The following is a 23,071-nucleotide window of genomic DNA, read 5'->3' on the forward strand; positions in this document are numbered from 1 at the left end:
TCTGAGAGATTTCAAGAGTCTATCTAGGTGTCATTTTAAGATCTATTGGAAAAAAAAGTCTTGAATGCAGGTCACTGGCCAGTTGGTTCCACGTAACTGCACTGCCTTCCGCTAAAGCCATGTTATGACAACGTGGACAAGTCATGGGAAACCTATTTGAGACTTAGTTTTTTCTTTTTCTTTTTGGAGCTGGGAGTCTCACTATGTTGCTCAGGCTGATCTAGAACTGCTGGGCTCAGACAACCCTCTCGCCTCAGTGTTCCAAAGTGCTGGGATTACCGACGTAAGCCACTGCACCCAGCTGAGACTTAGTTTTTTCATCTGGAAATGAAGGTGACCTTTGTGATCCCAGTGGCCCCTTGCACTTGTGTATAAGGAGATTCCCAGCACTGCTCATGAAAGTAGTGATGGCAGAGTAGCCTCTGGGGCGCGGGGGGAGGGGGTGCGTGGTGGAGGGGAGGATGAGGATGGGATTTCCATTAAATGAGTTTCCATGTTGCTTTTCTTCAGGCACCACTGACCTCGATGGAAAAATGAAGTCCCCGGCCCAGGAAAGAGACCCAACTCTGTGGCTGTTTTGGATTAGTTTGTACAATGCCCTGCAGCCTTACTTTCTCAGGAGGCTCCAAGTGACCAAATGTGACCAGGAAGTTTTTTGTTAAAGGCAGTCTGGAAGAGAAGTTGTGACGGTCGGCATCCCACAGCCGCCCCAGGACGGCCTAGTTGAGACATTGACTGGAGGGCCTGGGTGCAGCCCGCTGCCTGGCCAGTAGGCGGCGCGCACACGCCGTGGGGCCAGGGTCCGGGCGTGCGCGCGGCTGGTGGCAGCGGGGCCGCGCACGCCAGGGTCCGGGAGCCGGGCCGGTGCCCCCGGAGCCATTTCCGGGAGGGGCGAGGCCGGCGGCTGCCGGGCCTCCAATCTCGGCGGCGGCGGCGGCAATAGTGGATTCTGGTTCTCGCGGCCTGCGAGTCTGTCGCGCGCTGAGGGAGACGCGGGAGGTGGAGCCGGCCGGGTGCTCGAGGGAAGGAGACGGGAAGCTGGTTCCGGCGTGAGGAGGTGGAGGGGCCGCCGCGGGCTCCGGGGGGCGGTGAGGGTCGGGACGGAGGCGCCGCGGGATGAGGAGAGGGCAGGGGCCGGGTGAGCCGGGGGCGCGCAGAGGCGGGGTAGGGGCGGCTGCGGCCGGGGCGGGGGCGGGCTGAAGGCGTGGGCACCTGCAGCCGAGGTCCAAGCGAGTGGACGGCGGGCGGGCGCGGGGCCGCGGTGGGGCGGGTCTGGAGCCCACGCCTGCCGCGGGGTAGGAGTGGGCGTGGGCGGCCAGGATTTGCTGGTCCTCCGACGGGAGGGGAAGGCTGTAAGGAGGGAGGGGGGACAACGAGAGCGAGGCCGTGCTGCTTCTAAAGGGAGTGCGAGGAGGCAGGACCCTGGCACCCTCGGCACCTTCAGCCCGGGTTGGGTGGTCTAGGCTGGGCTCCGCACCCCGATCGCGCGCAGACGGGGCGTTTCCCCTAGTTTCCACCTGGGTGGAATGCTTTGTGGGAGTCTGGGTCTGGATTAGTTTCATCAACTGTGGGAGGGAAACCTAGTTGCAGCAGGATTTTGATTCGCTGGTTTGGGGTGCTGGGGGTGGAGTGTGATATCTGGGAGTGAAATCTGAGCCTTCAAAGGAGGGAGAGAACCATAACTTGGCTGCTCTGGCGAATCTAGGCGGGCCGGCGAGACAGTTTAAAGCTCTAGACGTAAACAAACCTGGTTCCCTTTTACAGAGTCTGAAGAAGGGGAGCGCGGAGAGGAGGCTGGAAGAGGAAGATGCCTAGTACAGACCTTCTGATGTTGGTGAGCCTTTTGCAGACATCCTCCTGGTTCGAAGGCACTTGTCTCCGTTTTTTTTTTTTTAGTCCAAAGGATGCCAGTGTGTAGATTTCACCTCTGATGCTTACTTTTGGTAGCTGAGCATTTCTGCCACCTTTTATTTTGTTTTGTTTTGTTTTGTTTTTTTGGAGACGAATTCCCACTCTGTTGCCCAGGCTGGGGTGCAGTGGCATGATCTCAGCTCACCGCAACACCTGCCTCCTGGGTTCAAGCGATTCTTCTGCCTCAACCTCCCAAGTAGCTGGGATTACAGGCGCACGCCACCACACCGAGCTAATTTTTGTATTTTTAGTAGAGACAGGGTTCTCCATGTTGGCCAGGCTGGTCTTGAACTCCTGACCTGTGGTGATCCACCTGCCTTGGCCTCTTGAAGTGCTGGGATTCCAGGCGGGAGCCACCGCGCCTGGCCAACCACCTTTTATTTTGGATGAATGATCAGGATGAATAAATAGCTGAATTAAATATATCAATACGGTATATGTAGAACTTAAATTATTGAAGAGTCTTTTTCAAAATTATTGTTTTTTTAATGAGACAAGGTCTTGCTATGTTCCTCAGACTGGAGTGCAGTGGCTATTTACGGGGATAATCATAGCTCACTGTAGCCTGGAACTCCCATTTCAAGTGATCCTCTTGCTTCAGCCTCTGGAATAGCTAGGACTAGGAGTACAAGTCACCTCTCCTGGCTTTCTTTTTCATAATTCTTGCAGTTTTAATCCCTCCCTTCCCATACTACCAGAGCAGTTTTGAAACCTCTATTATTACGTTTTATCAGGGTCTGCCATATATTGGTTTATCTGAGTGTTTGTCTTCCAGATTAGAGTTATGGTTCCTCAGCAGGCAGATAAGCATGTCTTCTTTGTTTAGAGATGTATAAACACCTAGCATGGTGCTCTGAATATAGTAGGTGTTTAACAAATGCTTGTTGGATTGAACCAGTCTGAATTTAAGTTCTTTTGTTGGGCAGAGAGGTATGCCTGCTTTAGAGCTGTTTCCTCTCCTCCTGAGATCTTTCTGTGCTGTTTTACTGAGCAGGGAAGAACAGCGTTGCTAAGTGCGTTTACCAAAATGACATTTTATTTTTGGGACTTTTATGATTCCTTACGGGCTTTTTAGTGTGAGAGTTGTGGGGAGTTTATAGCTTTGAAATGGTGGTATAGATAGTGTCCGGGTTTAGTTTATTTTTTATCTTTTATTTTTTTGAGATGGAGTTTCGCTCTTGTTGCCCAGGCTGGAGTGCAATGGCACAATCTCAGCTCACTGCAACCTCCACCTCCTGGGTTCTCCTGCCTCAGCCTCTGGGTAGCTGGAATTATAGGCGCACACTACCATGCATGGGTAATTTTTGTGTTTTTAGTAGAGATGGGGTTTCACCATGTTAGCCAGGCTGATCTCAAACTCCTAACTTCAGGTGATCCACCTGCCTCGGTCTCCCAAAGTGCTGGAATTACTTACAGGCGTGAGCCGCCATGCCCAGCCAAGTTTGTTTGTTTTTGTCACTTCTCTGAGTGCAAAATCAGTGGTTTAAAAACAGTTCGTTTCTCTCTTTTTATCTCACTATCCCAGAGGGTGGGTTGGTGTCACTGGGAAACTGGCAAAAACTGGTAGTGAGATTCCCTTATACTGGGTACTGACATCGTAGTGGCGTTACCTATAAGGTCTGCAGGGTGGATAAAGAAGAGAGAAACTAAGTTTTGATCCATTGTGATTTGAGGCAGGGAACTAGGATAATTTTAGGTAGTATGTGAGAGACATAGATGAATACTTAGCTTATCCACAGATCCCCATGAAAAGTTCATCTAAGATAGTTTCTTGCCCCAAATTTCATGGATTTTTCAGTTTTAATTAATACCCTTATATAACTTAGAATTCTTATTAAAAGACCACTATGTTAGAAATACTGGAAACTATAAGTAAGCAAAAGGAAAGGGGATTTGGTAATCTCCCCTATCTCCTACATCCCCTTCATTCCCCTCTACCCTGTGCAATAATTTATCACCCAGAAAAAACCGCTGTGAGCCTCCTGGAAGGTTAATGCAGAGTGACTTGTGGCAATTGACAGTTTCTGTGTATCCTCTTACAGAAGGATATGTTTATGTAAATTATAGGTTTTAAACATAAGATATTTCCCCATGCACAGAGATATGCTTATTACTTCTAGGGTCTATGCATTTACTTTAACAGTCAGAACAATGACTGCTTTTACTCGGAATATTAACTTTGGAATCATTTTTGTTTTGAGGTATTTCTCTAGCTGTTGCCACCACCTTTCACCTCCTCACCTGTTAATTTAGAATGTTTAGGAGTGTTGCTTTGCTTGTTGCTATAAGGAATTAATCCACATAGATGTGAGTGACCCTAGGCAATCATCACTTTCTGAAGACAACATACGTGTTGCATGAAGTGCTTTCACTGGAAAAGTTGTCATTCATTCCTTGACTGTAATGTATAATACTATTTGGAACTAAATGGTAAATAACCAATAACCAAGGCTGGGTTTTCAGTGGCACACTAAATCATCATTCTATGAGGTGTTTCTCTAACTTATATGATATGTAATACACATTCTTGGCCCTCCAACTGGGAAGGAAGGACCTAAGTGAATGAAAAAATAACCTCAGTGCAGTGCAGCATCTCAGAATTAGAAATAATCTTAGAAGTCATGTGATGCAGCTTCTTTTTGTTTTTTAGAAACAAGGTCTCATTCTGATGCCCAGGCTGGAGTGCAGTGGCATGATCTCAGCTTACTGCATCCTTGATCTCTGAGGCTCAGATGATTGTTCCACCTCAGCTTCCTGAGTAGCTGGGACAACAGGCACATGCCACCATGCCCGGCTGATTTTTGTATTTTTTTGTAGAGATGGTAGTTCGCCATGTTGCCCAGGCTGGTATCTAATTCCTGGGCTCAAGGGATCCAACCACCTGCCTTGGCCTCCCAAAATGCTGGGATTACAGGCATGAGCCACTGCACCTGGCCTGTGGTGCAGCTTATATTATACATGAATCTGTTGAAGAGTGTCTCTGATAAATGGATATCCAGTCTCTCATCTTTTCTGCTAATGGAATAAGTGAGCAAAAGCTAGGAAACAATGCAAGGTGGATTCAGGAATAGTAATGTTAACTCTGATAGCTAACATTTATTGAGTGTGTATTACATGTTAAGTGTAGGAATACTGTACTTACTTATTTTTCACAAAAACCTTTGGCATCATTCTTTTACAGGTGAAAAACTCGGCCTGTAGAGGGTAATCACAGCAGTTGAGTGGTGGAGCCAAGTTTGACCTCAGTTGGTCTGACTTCAGATCCCTCCCTCTTGCCTACTTTGTGTCCTTAACCCTGGTAAGGGTAGAGGTTGCTGACCATTAAGACTGATGGGAGAGGGTCTGTGTGGAGCAGATGGGGTAGGATAGCTCCGCCCTCTAGGGGGCACTTTGGGAGTGGGGGACTGCGGGAGGAGGGAATCTTTTTTCTTCTAGTGTAGTCTTGTCTGAAAATACATGTTTTATTATTAACTCTTGTTTATTGGGTCAGGCGTGGTGGCTCATGCCAGTAATCCCAGCACTTTGGGAGGCTGTGGCAGGCAGAGCACTTGAGGCCAGGTGTTCTAGACCAGCCTGGCCAACATGGCGAAACTCTGTCTCTACTAAAAATACAAAAATTAGCTGGGCATGGTGGCACACGCTTGTAATCCTGGCTACTCGGGAGGCTGGGGCTAGAGAATTGCTTGAACCCAGGAGGTGGAGGTTGCAGTGAGCTGAGGCTGTACCACTACACTCCAGCCTGGGCGACAGAGCGAGACTGTCTCAAAAAAAAAAATTGTTTTTTATTTTCCTTTGTGTCGCATTTAACGAATTATATTGAAATTTTAAAATTTGTGTCTGCAGATATAGTATTATAATCTTTAAATGCTATTTCAGAATAGCAAAAGGGCATTACAGAATATTTGTTATAAAAAAAGGACTTTGGGTCATAGGGTTGAAAACTACTTGTGTGGACAGTATGCTGTGAGAGAAGACCTGGAGATGACCTGGAGTCCACATATACCAAGCCTTGAATCCGGACTGACGGGCTCAGGCTATCAGCCCTCAGTGTGTTCCTGCCCTCAATTTTGTCCTCATTTGATTAGGATCGTTTGCTTGCCTTTTTCCATTTGCTGTATGTGGGATGTCATAGACTGCAATACTTTCCACCTGTGTCTCATAGAGAATAAAATGAATATGTTCGTCTGCTGAGAGTTGTGATGATGTCAGAGGGAATTCAAGTCAGGTAGCTTTGTAGCAGCCTTTCTCCCCACTTGGCAACCATTCTTTTTATTCATACTCTCCTCCTTGGTGCTAGAGGGTGGTATCACTTTACAAGTTGCCAAATATTTGTAGTTTTTAAGAAAAACGTACTTTATAAAACCAGTGTACCCCTTAGGTGGCTTTTTTCTTGTCCCATTGGAAAATGATGAGTAAATTAGCTGGTATTCATAGATGAATCAAGATGAGCATGTGTAGCCTGGTAGTGCTAGGTGGCGTTTGAGTGATAATTACTTATCTAGGGCAGTGGTTCTTGACCAGGGGCGATTGCCTTCTGGGTGACAATGTCTAGAGACAGTTTGGGTTGTCACACCTGAAGGGTTCTGCTGGCATCTGGTGGGTAGAGGCTAGGGATGCAGCTAAACATCCTACAATGCAGAGTTTCCTGCAAACAAGAATTATCTGGCCTAGAATGTCAATAGTGGTGAGAAACTGGTCTGAAGTTTCTTACCATAGATACCTGGATATCTGTGTAGTCTATGCTTTCATATGGCTGGGGGAATGATTCCCTTTTTGGAGGTTAACGTGTCTCTTATTGTCTCACTTGGGGTTATTTTGCCCATGGGTCAAGCCCTGCTGCTCAGGAATATATATTGGAGATGGTGCAGCATGATCTTCTATAGCAGTGCAGAATTCTTTTTTTTTTGTTGTTTGTTTTTGTTTTGAGATTTGTTCTGAGACGGAGTCTCGCTCTGTCACCCAGGCTGGAGTGCAGTGGCGTGATCTCGGCTCACTGCAAGCTCCGCCTCCTGGGTTCACGCCATTCTCCTGCCTCAGTCTCCCGAGTAGCTGGGACTACAGGCGCCCGCCACCACGCCCAGCTAATTTTTTTGTTTTTTGTTTTTTTCTAGTAGAGACGTGGTTTCACCGTGTTAGCCAGTATGGTCTTGATCTTTTGACCTCGTGATCCGCCGCCTCGGCCTCCCAAAGTGCTGGCATTACAGGCGTGAGCCCCCGTGCCCGGCCAGCAGTACAGAATTCTTAAGAAATGCTTTCCTTTGCAACATTTCTGCACCACTCTTTTCTTGATTTGCAAACAGCAAGCTTCCCTCAGTTTTGTTTTTGGGATTCAAAAATTGAATCTTTCCAGGTCCCTGAGCGTCTTTATCTGTGACTCTTGAATCTTTTTCAGGATGCTTTCTTTCTGAATCTCAAATGGGATTTAAGCAATAAACTGAAAGATTGACCTTAGTAGCTCTGTTCTATTATTTGAGCCTTGTGTCTTGTTTGTAGGATTTGCTAGAAGAAAGGGAGAATTCATCGGGATTGTTGATAGGACGTTAAAAAATTTGTTGACATTTGAGTGGCCGTTGCAGGTTGAGCACTGTATTTGGCATTCTCCCAATGTTGTAAATGAAACAGATCTATAATCATTTCCACAGCCTTTGGTTTAAAGGAAAAGGGAGTTATAAACAGAATCCGAATCCCAGTATTTGACTTAGCTTTTCAGTCTATGTGTCAGGAATTTTTAGTAATATTTACCGTCTTAATTAGGTTTTATACAATGTAATATTATATACAGTTTGTGCACATTGGTGGCAGAATTGAGAATCAGCCTGGGTTTAAGAATTTCCATAGGGAATTGATGTGAATCAGTCTGTATGCGTAAACGTACAGAATCCAATTACTGAGAGAAAACCATGCTGTGGGGAAAGGGGAGATAGGGGCCCTCTGAGAAGATGGAATAGTGAAGACTGCGAGTATTTTGTGGATATATCAGTCATATCTTGGCATAATCCAACAGCGTACTAAGGGATCAAGGCACTATTTACAAGGCTGAGCAGATTTAAGGAAAACATCTAGGTGAAAAATCTAGGGGCTTGCTAGCAACAGGAGAGCCATTATCACTCTTTTTTTTTTTTTTTTGAGATGGAGTCTTGCTCTGTCGCCCAGGCTAGAGTGCAATGGCTCAATCTTCGTTCACTGCAACCTCTGCCTCCCGGGTTCAAATGCTTGTCCTGCCTCAGCCTCCCGAGTAGTTGGGATTACACTCTTAAGCCTGTGAGAGGGCAAGGAAGGGAGTAGTTTCTGAAACTTTGAGAGAGTTGAAATGAAGGAGAAGGTAACCTGTAGGAATGCCAGCCAGTGACCCAGCAGGAAAGGAATCAAGGGGAATAAATACTGGAAACTCTTTTCCTACCCTCTGATCTCCTGCTGTAGCCTCCCATTGGTCTAACACAACTGGAAACCAGAGGTTAAGGAGTCTGGTTGATTTAATTCAGAGGGTGGCATCTGCAGGCACATAGCCGAGCTGGAAAACGCTGGATGGAGGATCTGGAGGAGGAGGTCATCTGGAGGGGAGAACACCCAGCATGCTGGAGTTGAGGTCAAGTTTGTCTTAAAAGGCACAAGTGAGGAGATAATTCTTGAACAGAATCTTGAAGGCGGATAGGATATGGATTATTATAGAAAGGGAATGTTCCCACTGATTTTAACAGGACAGATTCAGAGGCACACAGTTGCCACAGCTTTGGCAAGCCCAGAGCTGCTTTGTTCCAGTAGTAGCCTTAGAATCTTAATTGCCTGAAGGGCCTTTAGAAGTCCTGCAGTCCAGCTTTCTTGCTGCCTAGGGATCCCTCTACAATGCCCTGTCAGGAGTGAGGGCTACATACTTTCTCAGGGAGTTCTTTCCACTGTTGGACAGCTTTAAGTTTTAGAAAAGTTTTCGTGTGTCCAGATCACTGAATGCATCAGCTAGAATTAGGTTTGAGTGTATATAACAGAAAAACCTAAAGTAATAGAAATTTTTTAGAAGATATAAATATATTTCTTTAAGAGAAAACTGTCCCAGCGTGGTGTCTCAAGCTTGTAATCCCAACACTTTGGGAGGCCAAAGTGGGCGGATCACTTGAGGCCAGGAGGTCAAGATCAGCCTGGGCAACGTGGTGAAACTCCGTCTTTACTAAAAATACAAAAATTAGCCGGGTGTGAGGGTGGACACCAGTAATCCCAACTACTCAGGAGGCTGAGGCATGAGAATCGCTTGAACCTGGGAGGTGGAGGTTGCAGTGAACCGAGGTCACGCTACTGCACTCCAGCCGGGGCAACAGAGTGAGATTCTGTCTCAAAAAAATTACAACACAGTACAATACAATACAGCACAACAATACAGTACTACAATACAATAGAATACAATGCAATACCAATACAGTTCCATGCCATGCCATGCCACGCCGTGCCACGCCATGCCAATAAGGCCATTCCTGGGTCTTTGAGGCACCAGGCTGCTTCTGTCTTGTCATTCTGCTATCAGTAGTACATCACCTCCGGGGCCAGGGTAGCTGCCTGGGGTTCCACCTGTCAGGTTCGTGTTTCATTCGTGAAGAGGAAGAGGAAAGGGAAAAAGAAGGGCTTGCCCTCCATTTTAATTAAAGAAGGGCTTGCTCTCCATTTTAATTAAAACTTATTTTGGAATTTATTATGCGTACAGAAGAGTATAGAAAGCACATATCTACATTTTAATGAACAATAATAAAACAACAATACCAGATTAGGAAATAAACCATTTATCTCTAACTCTGTACGCTCCACCCTGTTACAGATATTTTCTTTCTTCCCCTCTTGGGATAACCCTGTCCTGACTTTTATAATTATTCCCTTGCCTTTTTAAAAATAGTTTTAACCACCTGTGTATGCATCCTAAGTTTAGTTTGTTTTTTTTAAACTTGATGTAAATGGATGCGTATGTATTTTTATTTTTGTGATTTTCCTGTGTTGCTCAGTATTCATGAGATCCATGTTATTGCATGTAGTTTAAGTTCATTTTTATTGCTGTATATATAGTATTTTATTGTGTGACTAAACTGCAGTTATTTATCCATTTGGCTTTTAATCCATATTTGGGTTGTTTCCAATTTGAGGCTTTTTCAAACATTACTGTTATGAACGTTCTTGTATAACAAGTGATCACAAGTACAAGAGTTTTTCTGGGATTTATGCCTAGGAGTGGAATTGCTGATTGTAAAGGCGTACATGCCTAACTTCACTAGATATTGTTAAGCTTTTCTAAAGAGGCCAATACAATTTATACCACTATCAACAATATATGAGAGTTATATCCACCCAACTTGGCAAACCTGATATTTATAAAGCTTATTTTTTGCCAATCTGGTAAGCAGATAAATGTAATTGTAATTTCCATATGCATTTCCTGATAATTGATGTGGTTAAGTACCCTTTTCAGTGTTTACCAACCACTTGGATTTTCTGTTTTGTGGCTACCTCTTCAAGTCATGCCTTATCAATTATTTCTCCTTTTTAGTTCTATTATTAATAGATTTTTCTGTATATTTGCTGAGGTTTTGTTACTAGGTGCATTCAGATTTAAAATTGTTACATCTTGTAAGTTGAGCTTTTCATATAATTTGCTTTTTGACATAACGTAATATAGCTACATCAGCTTTTTGTCATGAAATAGGAAACTGCAAATGTATGACGAAAGAGTTGCCTGTTAGTATAGGCAGAAACTGCAGAACAGTCCTAGCTCGTTATTCGGGCTTTATGTATCAGTGATTTGTTCTGTTATCCCATAAAGTGAATGAGTCATTTTTGAGTTTAAAAAAATCAAAGGGCTTTTTTTTTGAGGTCCAATTTGCATACAGTAAAAGGCATAAATCTTAATTGTCCAGGTCAGTAAATATTTATGTATGAATATACTCCCACATCAAGATATTAAACATTTCCAGCACTCCAGCTAGCTTCTTAATGTCCCTTCCCAGTTGAAACCTACCAAAGGTTTTGCTTAGTTTTGCTTATTTTGAACTTTACATAAAGTGGAAACATGCAGTATATTCTCTTTTGTGAGTGGCCTTTTCGTTCAACATTGTGTTTGTGAGATTCAGTCATGTTCTTAGGTAGCATTAGTTTTTCTTTCTTGTTGCTGTGTAGTGTTACAATGTATAACTGTATTGTAATGAATTTGTTCTGTAGTTGTAGAACATTTATGTTTCTAGTTTTTTGGCTATTGTGAATGACACTGCTGCCTTCTTGAACATGTCCTGGTAAACATAAAACGTAGAGTTGCTGTGTGGTAATGTGTGCTGCCAAACAGATTTCCAAGGTGGTTGTACTAATTTACACTCCCAGAGAGTTTTAATATATAACTTACTGATTTAGCTTTGGGCAGCAAATGTTAAATTTCTGTCATCTGCGTACCATACATGGAGGAGAGCACTGAGAACTCTTTCCTGAAGCTGTATAGACACTTTTATTTTATTTTTTATTTTTATTTTTTTCTAAGACAGAGTTTCACCCTGTTGCCCAGGCAGGAGTGCAGTGGTGCGATCATGGCTCCCTGTAGCCTTGAATTCTGGGGCTCTTACCATCTTCATTGAGAAGCCTTGGCTTCCTAAAGTGCTGCAATTATGAGTGTGAGCCACCGTGCCCAGCCTGTACAGGCAATTCTAAAATGTGAAATGCCTTTCCTTTTCTGTAATTTCCCCAGAGAGTAAAGCCTACTGCATTCTTGTTTATCTAGTCTATAAATGTTAATACACAATTGATGGGAACAAAGCAACCTTAGTTCTTTTTAAGTATGAAAAGGGCCCTGTTAAAGGGCAGAATTTAAAATATTTGTAGTAGTTAGTTCTCAGGTTAAAATCATAATCTTCTAGAATGCTTTAGATTTTAAGTGGCTAATGTAGTAACACTTTATACTCAATATTGGGGGACCATGTTGTTTGGAGGCTTTCGCTGAAGCATTTAATTTCATTCTTTTGAATTCATTTTGGCAGATGGGTCTAAAAAGGAACAGATCAATTCTGTATTGAGTTCCAGTCTTAATGGCACCGAGTCTTTGAGACAATTGAGGCAAATTGAAAGTTCTGTTTTCACATTCTTCTGAAAGGGGATGTAAGGCAAATATGAGGATGCCATGGTAAGTCTGCTCCCTGTCTGGCTGTATTGGGCCAGTGTGGAAGAAAGCCTAAGGCTCTGTTCCCCAGCCCTTTCTGAAAACGTTTTCAAATGCTTTCCCAAGAATCATGACCATAGGAGCCAACAGTCTATTTGGATGACTGAAAACACAGAGGTTTATGATCTGTAAAGGTAGTAGGTAACTGATTTAATCCTGTTTTTATAGGTAGGCCAGAGGGCACTTGAAGCCTTCTGATTGATTTAATAGATTGTTGAAGGTTAAGAGTTGACTTAACATCTTTCTTAGAAAACTGAGAAATGGCTCATTACTAGGTGTGTTTTATTACCACCATCTGTAAGAAAATGCAACATAGGCATGGGAATCAAACTACCTAAAGCCTCTTCCAGGTCCTTTGTAACTGGGAAGTTTGCTTTTCCTTGTTGCTTATTGAAGAGAAAAGGAAAATGTTTATCATCAGAGAATTCAGGTTCACTAAATATTTAATCAGTGTTTATTATCTGCAGTCATTTTCTTATTACCTTATCTCATTTAATATTCAGAACAACCCTGTGAGTGTATGGTGGTATCTTTTTTTTTCCTCCTGCACTTTTTGTTGAATTATCCCAATGGCATCTATTTTTGCAGATGAGCAAAATCCAGTTGCATAGAGGTTTAGTGTTGTGCCACACATCACACAGCTTCTAAGTGAGAGCTAAAATTAGAGCCGAAGGTTTTGATTACCAGTCCAGACTTTCTAGGACACCACAGCTGCCTTTCTGTAGAACACATTAACATGACTCTCAAAGTCCACAAGAGTAGTGGTGAGGTGACAGTTCAGGGGAATACTCAAAGATCACTGTCCTTTTCAGATATCTGGGTAGTTGCTACAGTATGTGCTTAGGAATTGCTGGGAAAAAAATAATATTCTTTAAAAGTTCATCATTTTAGCAGTTAATAATCCTGGTTATAAACGTGTAAAAATATACCTTTAGAGAAGTTTTTCTTAGGTAGTTATGGTTGCTTTCATTTGGAATCTAGAGGTTTACTCTCTGTTTCTGGAATTGCACTTTCTGCTGTCCTTGGCACATTTAGAAACTTTTTCAGAAGGCCTTTTAAATTTTATTTTTTATTAAAAGAGAGCCTGTGAATTAAAGAATCTTAGGTGGTTTCTTAGCTGAAGGGACATTTGGTGAACACAAATGGAATTGTTAGGTCATGATGCTTTTTTAAGTGTACAGCTCTGGTGTTTTGTACATTCACAGTTGTGTGTATGTTCACAGTTGTGTGTATATTCACAGTCGTGCAGCCATCTTCACGATCAATTTTAGGACATTTTCCAAAGAAACCCAGTACTCAGCAGTCACTTCCTTATTTCCTTCTCACCAGTCCTCGGCAACTACCAGTCTACTTTCTGTAGATTTGCTTTGTCAGGATACTTCATGTAAACAGAATCATAAAGTAAATATGTGATCTTTCCTGATTGACTTTTTTCACTTAATGGTTTCAAAGTTCATCCGTGTTGAAGCATGGATCGGAGCTGCAGTCCTTTTTATTGCAGTTAGAGGGCTTTTCCTACAGAATTTTAAGTAATGGATATGTCTGACAATGTCTCTTGTTCTCACCTACAGGAGACACAGGGTCATGGGCTTACTTTACCTATATAGGACCTTTGGTAATACTGAGGCTATTTCTATGATTTATTGTAGAACAGAAGTTATTAACTGGGGAATATGGACCCTTATGACTGGCCTTTGGGATGTCCTGAATTCTTTGTAATTATATAAGATTTTATGTTTGCAAGCATTTTCTGGGGGTTAGAGGAGTCTGTGGAACAGCAGAGATCTTTAGCTTTTGTTAAAAGATAATTTTCAAAACTAATATCCTGACTCTCATACAGATGTAAAATGAACACATGTTGACTATTTTATTTTACTCCAAAAGAGGAAACCAGGCAGATGTTATAACTGGTTCAAAGGGAAAGTCCAAAGAGCTGCTCATTTATAGATCAGGAATATCAAATGAATGTGCAAACAGAGGCAGAACAACTCTCCTAGGGGGAGGAACGTCAGCTGAACCTTTCCCTGGCAGGGCGGCATTTGCATATTTAGGGATCTAGATTACTTTGCACTGCTGTCAGTTATCTACAGCTTTCAGAGCTGTAAACGGCCTCCTCATAATCAGAATCTGGTAACCTGGAGGGGCATCCCAGATAATGCATAATTTTTCATTGGAAGCCGTAGGGAAAAGCATTCTCTCTCCTGTACTCTCACACCCCGACAATCAACGTGGAAGACTTCCGTGACCAAACGTGTGGGATTTGTTTCCCCACACTCCAAGCAGTAGACATCACTGGGTGTCCTCTAATTCAATTCTGACACCGTCTACCTGGAGATAGCGTCAGATCTTATGGGTTGAGGGCTCAGTCCCCAAGACTTCCCCAACCTCAACCTGTTGCAAGTCTAGTCCTTTGAAATGTCTGACTGACTGTCTTCAAGGTGAGGTTCCCACGACCTCCTCTTGGATTCGATTAATTTGCTGGAACAGCGCACAGAACTCAGGGAAACATTTACTTAGGTTTACAGGTGTATTTTAAGGGATACTGCAAAGGTTACAAATGAAGAGATGCATGGGGTAAGGTATAGGGAAAGGGGTGTGGAGCTTCCATGCCTCCCTGGGTGCACCACCCTCCAGGAACCTCCATGTGTTCAGCTATTCAGAGGCTCTCTGAACCCTGTCCTTTTGGGTTTTTAGGAAGGCTTCATTACATAGGCATGATTGACAACCATGTAGAAATGTGACTGGACACAGGAGGCATGATCTCGTACTAATAGACTGACTGGAAACCCAGCACGGCCTCTCTGTTCAGGTTCTTGTTGGCCTTTCTGTGCAGCCTTCCTTCCCCAGAATATGGGGCACAACCCTCCCAGAAATGAGGGTTTTTTGGCCCACAATTGGACTAGAGTCTTGCCTTGATGCGGGTAAAAGGAGCACAGGAGAAGGTCGAGAGAGATTCTGTTTCCTGAGGCCCAAGGTGCCCCAACATTATAAAAGAAGACTGTAACAAGGGCTATGGGGTTATGAACCAGGAACCGTGGATGAAAGCCAATATATACATATAACATCACAGAAACACACTTTCCTGCTCACTTTCAACAGATATCACAAAGTTTGAAACTCTTCCAAAGATTAATTTTAAATTAAATTTACTCAGCTGCTTACTTCAGCTTTTAAAAGTAGGTTCTTGGTAATTTTGAAGGTGCACTTTCCAAAGGATGTTTATATAGGTTGAAGGTCAGAGACCTAGGGATAGGTCCCTGCTTATTCTTTTGGGCAGGCTTACATGTTGGAAATCTCCAGAGAAATAGCTTTAGTTAGGTTACACTTCTCTGCAAATATTCAGTATTTCTCATCTCTAATAGCAGCATGACTATTGTAGGGAAGGAATTTCTACAAACGGTTATGAAAAGTCTAAGTGTCTTAACTGCGTGACAAAGATAGAGAATTCTGTTAGTAAGATAAGTATGGGATGGGAGAAGTCAACTAACCTCTGCCCTTCTTCCCCAGTCTTGATATGCTCAGATAAGTTAAGACTTCTTTCTGTGTGAGAAATACCGGATCTTTTCCACTAGATCTTGCTTATTATCCAAGAAATTATCATTTCTAGGTTTTAGAGAATGATGAAACTCGTTTGTACTTTGAAATATAACCTCTATACATGTGCACAGTAAGTCATTTAGCTATTTATTGTCGGAGACTCTGGGAGTTCCTAGCAAACTTAGCAACATTCCATGTGCTAATTTGTATATTTTTCCCCCCATGTCTTACCTGCTTGCTTTTGGCTGGGAGTCTATTTTCCTACATAACTGGTAATTGCTCTTACCTCTGTGTCCTTCAGTGTGTTCCTCTGCTTATTGAATTCAGTTTTATGCGTTTTAGTCTTCTCTCCTAGTATAAGCTCCTCCTGATACTTTTAAAAATGTATTTCAGAAGAGAGGTGCTCAGAATTGTTACTTAACAGAATCAGCATCTGTGTTCACTTGTCTTGACCACAAGTAAATTAATAAAGTGACCATTTAGCAGTGTTTCGGGTTCAGCTTTTAGGAACTTAAAAGCTTTGGTTTTCCATGAGTGCACTTCTCATGACTTGGGAACATTTCATATGTGTGTCCTTTCTGTGGCCAAGATGTTTTTCTTATTTCAGGGATGGAAAGATGCTTTGGCTGAATACTCCTGTGCTAAGTGTAGAGCAGTTAGTGCTTGGGGAATGGGTACCAAGTGTACGTATCTGGCAAGGCCTGGCTAGAAGGGAAAATGTAGACTCTTAAGCTTTTTGAAACAAACTTCTCAGATACTGGATCTCTTGACTCACATAGTGGAATTTTGGGGGAAGTATGTGGTTTTCTTTTTGTCTCCTAAGAAATGATGATTCAGTTTCCTCAAACATTTCTCACAGTCACTGCTGGTTGCTTGGAATGGCTGTCTGGTTTTGTTGCTCAGTTCTTCTTTAATGACCCAAGGGGATTTTCCCTTTCGGGTTGTGATGCGTTTTTGATGATAAACTTTAATGCCTTTGGAGGCTATAAAGACAATAGTGTTTTCTTACCTGTGTACTTGAGTTCTGTAGACTGTAATATGAAAGAAAATCAGATTAAATTAGCTTTGCTTTCTGTGTTTTTTTGGGGGGTGGTGGAGAAGTTGGTAAGAATAAATATACTAACTCTCTGAGTCTCTTCTGTATTTTAACTTCACTCCCTAACCTGAAGCTCAGTCCTTAGAGTAACATTTGAACTGGGTAGAACAGATTTTTCTTTTCCTCAACAGCCCGTTCCCGCTTTAAAGCTCAGATTTATGGTCCTTCTGGAAAAAGTATTGAGTGTTGAATAGTTCAGGAAAACAAATAACAAATTCTGTCATCTCTGCAAGATTGTGGGGTAGAAGATTTTGATTTTGATTAATATCTGGCCAAAGAAAAAATATTAGCCAGGAACAATGATTTGATATCTAGTAGAGTAACGTGACTGGGCCCTGACTTCTAACACTTCCCAGGAAGGCTTGGTGGGTATCTTTTCACCACTACCTGAATACCGGGTAGCCATTACATTTGGTGATTGGGTGTCAGTAGTATGTTAAGTCAGCTACTGGGTCATCTTTTAATGAAAGAAAAGGATGGGGAAGAGAAGCAATTCTTAAGCAGGGTTGCCTGTCAGAATCACCTGAGGGAGGTTTACAAAACACACATTCTGTGCTCAGTGACCCTCTGGGTGGGGTATTCTGACCAGGAAGATAATTCATTCCAGGAATCATGCTTCTTGGATGATATCGATGGACCCCACTGGCTTCATGGAAAGAACATTGAAGAAGTAGTTAGATTCTCATGGGGGCTGTGCCTCTGGTTTGAAACCAGGGAAGGCACATTTTGGTATTAGTCTCTGGCCTCAGTTTCTTCATCACTGAAATGAGATTGGATGATAGGTGGTCTCTAAGGTTCCTTCAGACAGTAACATTTTATGATTTTGAAGACAACTCTTCTGATACTTTTCAAACTAATTTCTTTCCGTCTTTCTTTTGTAAGCAGATAAGTAGTATGAGTGTAAGTCTCTAGCTTAGAGAAGAATGAAGTTTGCTGTTCGAGGAGGCCGTACAATAGCAGTTCACTTCCCCAAAATGCTCAGCCCTTATAGGACGCTTTTAGGTCATTTAGAAGTTCTGTATGCCTTCATTGGGAGTGTAGTGAAGATGAGAGCCTTTCCTTTGGCTCTTGGAGTAAACTAGCTGACAGGACTGTGAGAACTGTTGGTCTCCTGATTTGTGCCACTGATAGTTTGGCTCTGGAAAACTAGGCAGTGGAAAAAACAATGCATTTTGAACCAGAAGATTTGAGTCCCGGCTCCACTATTTCCGAGCTTTGTGACCTGTAGGCCTCAATGTCTTCATCTGTGAAGGACAGATTCAGCTCTGATGGCCTATGATGTGATGAACCTTGTAAACTTGTAGGCAAGTGCCCCTGTGTGCAGAGTCCAGTTACAGTTAACCAGCCATTCTCCTCTGCAGATTCAACCCACTGCCACTGTGTCTTGTTAAGCTTAAATAGGCCAGATGTGGGAGAGGGGGCAGAAACATCCTAGGATCTTGCAAAACAAAACTGTCAAAAGTATAGGCAATATCATAATTACTTTACTTTATTTGAATAAGTGTTGAGTTTCTGCTGTGTTGAAGATGCTGTTTTAGGCAGTGTAGGAGATACAAGACTTATATCCTCCTCCTAATTTGTACTCTTATCAGCACCTGGTACCATAGAGAGTTCATATATTACAATTATTTGGTTATTCTCCCTAACCAGAGTTGAATTCTTTCCTTCTAGGACAAATTAACTCACAATGCAATAGGCTAATGCAGTTTGGCCCTGAGTGACTCTTGAGAAATACCCTGATTTGAGGCACACTGGAAACGTGGCACATTAGAAATGCCAAGAAGAGGCCGGGCACGGTGGCTCACGCCTGTAATCCCAGCACTTTGGGAGGCCGAGGTGGGTGGATCACGAGGTCAGGAGATCGAGACCATCCTGGCTAACATGGTGAAACCCTGTCTCTACTAAAAATACAAAAAATTAGCCGGGCATGGTAGCAGGCGCCTGTAGTCCCAGCTTCTCCAGAGGCTGAGGCAGGAGAATGGCGTGAACCCGGGAGCTTGCAGTGAGCCGAGATTGTGCCACCACTGCACTCCAGCCTGGGTGACAGAGCAAGACTCTGTCTAAAAAAAAAAAAAAAAAAAAGAAGAAATGCGAAGAAGACATTGTGCAGGAGAGTGAAGGGGAACTTTCTGTAGTGAAGTAGCTTTCCCGGAAACTTGACTCTATAATGAAGCTATAGATCAGTGAAATCATTGGGGCATTACTGTTTTGAACATTTCCTCAAGTGAATAACAGACTTACCCTCAGGGCCCTATGTCTCTGTTGTGGCCCAACAAGCCACATTCAGACAAGGTGTCAGTTTGAGAGGTACAAGTTGTTATGGAAGCCCGAGGAAACTGGTTTGTGTGCACTTCAGTTTTGACCATACAACCTTCACTCACTTAGCACTGTGCAATAATCCACTGAGCAAAATTGCCACATTTTCCTTGGCAGGGAATCTGTGTGCCTGTGGCAGTTCAAAAATTATTTGTAGAGTGGGTCAGCCTGTCAGCAGGAATGTTTTTCTTTGATCTTCAGCCTGTTTTTCTTTAATGTGAGCAAAACAGTAAAGAGAGAATACATTGGAATATCTTGTTGGTTCCCCTGTTTGGCTTTACTTACAGTTCTTTGGTTTTCTTCTTTTAGGTCATACTTTTCCAATTAGTATGTAGATATTTATAATGTTTTGAAGCCTGAGAGATGGTTCCAATATCTTGTGGAATTCAGCTCTGAGTGTGAAGTCCTGACTTTGCCTCTTTCTGTAAGTTTGACCCAGCAAGTCACTTAACCTTTCTTGACTTCAGTTTTCCCCATCTATAAAGTGATACTGCACATTGGTTTTTTTCTTTTCTTTCCTTTTTCCCTTTCCTTTTCCTTTTCTCCTTTCCTTTTCCTTTTCCCCTTTCCTTTTCCTTTTCCCCTTTCCTTTTCCTTTTCCCCTTTCCTTTTCCTTCCCTCTCCCTTTCCTTCTCCCTTTGCTTTTCCCTTTCCTTTTCCTGAGATAGAATCTCACTCTGCTGCCCAAGTTGTATTGGAGTGCAGTAGCATGCTCATAGCTCAATGCAGCCTCAAATGCCCGGGCCAAGTGATCCTCCTGCCTCACCCTGCCGAGTAGCTGGGACTACAGGAGTGTGCCACCATGCCTGCTTTTTTGTTTGTTTGTTTTTTAAATTTTTTTTTGTAGGGATAGGATCTTGTTATGTTGCTCAGGCTGGTCTTGAATTCCTGGCCTTAAGGGATCCTCCTGCCTTAACCTCTCAAAGTGCTGGGATTACAAGTACTTTGTAATGTGTAAATGACCTGTACATTCTTAATCTAATAGCCTCATGAAGTTATAAAGTACAAATAAAATAACATGAAAGCCATTTAGAGTTTTAAAGTTGTATAAGGCTATGTATTCTCATTAAATTAAATTTTAATAAATTTAAAAGATAAAATTATTTTTATAAAATAAATTTATTTAAAAAATTTTAATTACGTTAAAAAGTTAATTTTTTTTTTTTTTTTTTTTGAGACAGAGTCTTGCTCTGTCGCCCAGGCTGGAGTGCAGTGGTGTGATCTTGGCTCACTGCAACCCCCGCCTCCCAGGTTCAAGTGATTCTCATGCTTCAGCCTCCCGAATAGCTGGGACTACAGGTGTACACCATGTCTGGCTAATTTTTGTATTTTTAGTAGAGACAGGGTTTCCCCATGTTAGCCAGGCTGGTCTCAAACTGCTGACCTCAGGTGATCTACCCGCCTTGGCCTCCCAGAGTGCTGGGATTAAAGGTAGAAGCCACTGTGCCTGGCCAAATTAAAAAGTTAATACTTTTTAAATGCTTCACTCTTTCCTGTGCATGTTGTCATGGCCTCTTTTTCTAAATTAGTTTTATTCTTTCTGTAATCGGGGGTCACCAAATCTTTGAGTTTTAGAGGGAAGAGAAAGTTTTTAGTGAAACAAGTGGATGAACTCTGATCCCTATAAAATATTGCCTTCATGCAGTAGGCACTCCAAAAATATTGTTGAATGACTGAAACTCTTAAACAGCAGTAGGCATATGTATAGCAGAGACAACATTACAGAGCAGAGCCCTTTCTAGGTTGCCATGGTAGCTAGCTTTGAGGGACTACCTGAATGGAGGTGCTGTTGGTTTTGAATAAAACAAATATACATGGTGTCTTAGTCCATTTTCTGCTGTGATAGCGGAATACCACAGATTGGGTAATTATAAACAATAGAAGTTTATTTGGCTAATGATTCTAGAGGCTGGGAAGTCCAAGAACATGGCACTGATATCTAGTGAGGGCCTTCTTGCTGAATAATAACATGGCAGAAGGGCAAGTGAGCACGCGAGCTATAGGGGATGGGCCAAGACATCATCCTTTATCAGAAGCCCACTCCCAAGATAATTGCATTAATATACTCATGAGGACATAACACTCCTAATCTAAATCACCTGTTAAAGATCCCACCTCTCAACACTGTTACAGTGGCAATTAAATTTCATTGTGAGTTTTAGGGGGGACACTCAAATCATAGCAGGTAGTTAGCCCTGTTGAGTAATGGAGAAAGGATTGTATTAGCTCCAAGGAAAGATGCATCATCCAGTGTGGGTCTGGAAGTGTTTGCCAGATGGCTTTTCTCTTTTAGTAATATTCATTTGTAGAATGTTTCTTTAGGTATAAATTGAAGCTGAAGTAATTTAATAAGGAAAAAATATCACTGCCTAATTGGTATTTGGTCACGAGCAGTACCAGTTCTTAAGATTTTTTTGGAGGTAGCAAGGGGTGGGTAGTGCTACTATTGGAAGTTTGCTTCTGGAATCTTTTGCTCTCTTGAAGTGATTTGGAGATTAAAAGAGTTTAGTATCATTGGGGATAGCTGTGGTCTACTGTCAGGAAGTAACTCATGACTTGAGATCATATTCCTGACCTCACAAAAATGTTAAGAGAATAAATCATAAGTATAAAAAGCACTGAGATTGTGTAGAGTGGAAAATAACATTAGTGTTAGCTCCCTCAAACAACCACGTTCTAAATTTAAGGAAGCAAGAAGTAAAATCACTCTGAAGCACTGGTTTTAAAACTGCAGATTATGATCCATTTAGAGGCACACAAAATCAGTTTAGTAGATCAAGCGTTAAGGAAGAAATAGAAATGTGAGTACGTTACAAGTAATAAGGTGCTAAGTATTATTTTGGAAACTTTTGGTTTTATATCTTTCTGTTTCTACATGTATTAGGTTGTGTTGTAAAATACATTTACAACACAATCTCATACATGTAGAATCTAATACACATGTTGGAACAGTTTGAAACTCAGTGGTCTAACAAGTAACATACCCCAAATTTACAATATTTGTAGCCTTCTGCTGTTGATTACATTCACGAAAAGGTCTTGCACCCTTAAAGTGAAGGCTGAAAGAGTTTTATGTCATTGGGGAGAGTGGGCTACCAAGGTCACATAAATTCTAGGAGCTGCCTTTTGTCTAATGATTAGGATTATTGAGTACTATTTCAATGCCTTTTGGGTATCATCTGAAATCTAATCATTGGATTGGAAATGGAATAAACAAGAGAAAGGCTAGTTTACTCATTATTTGACAATAGCTCTTTAAAGTAGTTAAAATTATGAATATTCCTACTGCTAAGGTTTATCAGGGTTTGTTGTTTTCCTTTAATATTACACTTATAAAAATATTATTCATTCACTGGGCAAATAATTTTTTGTTTGTTTATTTTTTTATTCTAGAGGAATACCTTTCCAATTTTATAACAGTGAAGGAAGGAATGTTTTACTTGTAGAAACTACCAAAACTACTGTTCTATTAAGCAAGGGTTGGAGATAAACTCCCCTGTCCCCTGTCCCCACCCAGGCACACATATATACAATGCAGCTTATTTTATGACTGTATTGTTCTTATGTTTCGTCTTCTACATAAAAACATAAAGGTTGGTGAAATAATTTACCTGGAGTTGCGCAGTAAGCTAGTGGCCTTCATGGATGACCATTCACAGTTCTTGTATTTCCAGAGACACAATACATTGATAAAGTTGAAATAAACAGAAGCCTAAGAATTATAAGTTTATATTCAGAGATATATAGACAAAAAAGTACTGTACTGCTATAAGTAAAAAGACATAGTGGGAATAGTAATTATAATCACATTAACTTCTGCGCCATCTCTGTCTAGATCAGGGGTTTCCAATCTTTTGGCTGTCCTGGGCCACATTGGAAGAAGAATTTTATGTATGGTCTTGGGCCACACGTAAAATATACTAATGATAGCTGATGAGCTTAAAAAAAATAAAAGTTGCAAAAAAAAATCTCATGATGTTTTAAGAAAGTTTACAAATTTGTTCTGGGCTACATTCAGAGCTGTCCTGGACTGCATGTTG

General features: G+C 42.0%; 1 protein-coding gene and 1 long non-coding RNA gene across 6 annotated transcripts in view; one reads left to right on the forward strand and one right to left on the reverse strand.

Moving 5' to 3' along the window:
- The first annotated feature begins 831 nt into the window (after positions 1-831).
- SGPL1 (sphingosine-1-phosphate lyase 1) overlaps positions 832-23,071 on the forward strand; it is a 62,446-nt gene continuing 40,206 nt past the window's right edge. The window contains exons 1-2 of one of the 5 annotated variants that reach the window (XM_003903817.4): positions 832-1,057; positions 1,765-1,834. In XM_003903817.4, coding sequence (XP_003903866.1) covers positions 1,808-1,834 — 27 coding nt within the window. In that variant the 5' untranslated portion in view covers positions 832-1,057; positions 1,765-1,807. Of the gene's footprint in view, positions 1,089-1,537; positions 1,835-11,903; positions 12,047-23,071 lie in introns of those variants that run through there. The other 4 variants (XM_009214743.4, XM_009214742.4, XM_031652256.1 and 1 more) reach the window with 4 other exon arrangements.
- On the reverse strand, positions 9,284-22,729 carry LOC110744132. The gene is made up of 2 exons (XR_002524331.1): positions 22,643-22,729; positions 9,284-9,468 (listed from the first exon to the last, which is right to left on the reverse strand). It is a non-coding gene; the product is annotated as an uncharacterized LOC110744132 (long non-coding RNA).

Source organism: Papio anubis, chromosome 11 (assembly GCF_008728515.1).
Source record: "Papio anubis isolate 15944 chromosome 11, Panubis1.0, whole genome shotgun sequence".
Classification (NCBI taxonomy): domain Eukaryota; kingdom Metazoa; phylum Chordata; class Mammalia; order Primates; family Cercopithecidae; genus Papio; species Papio anubis.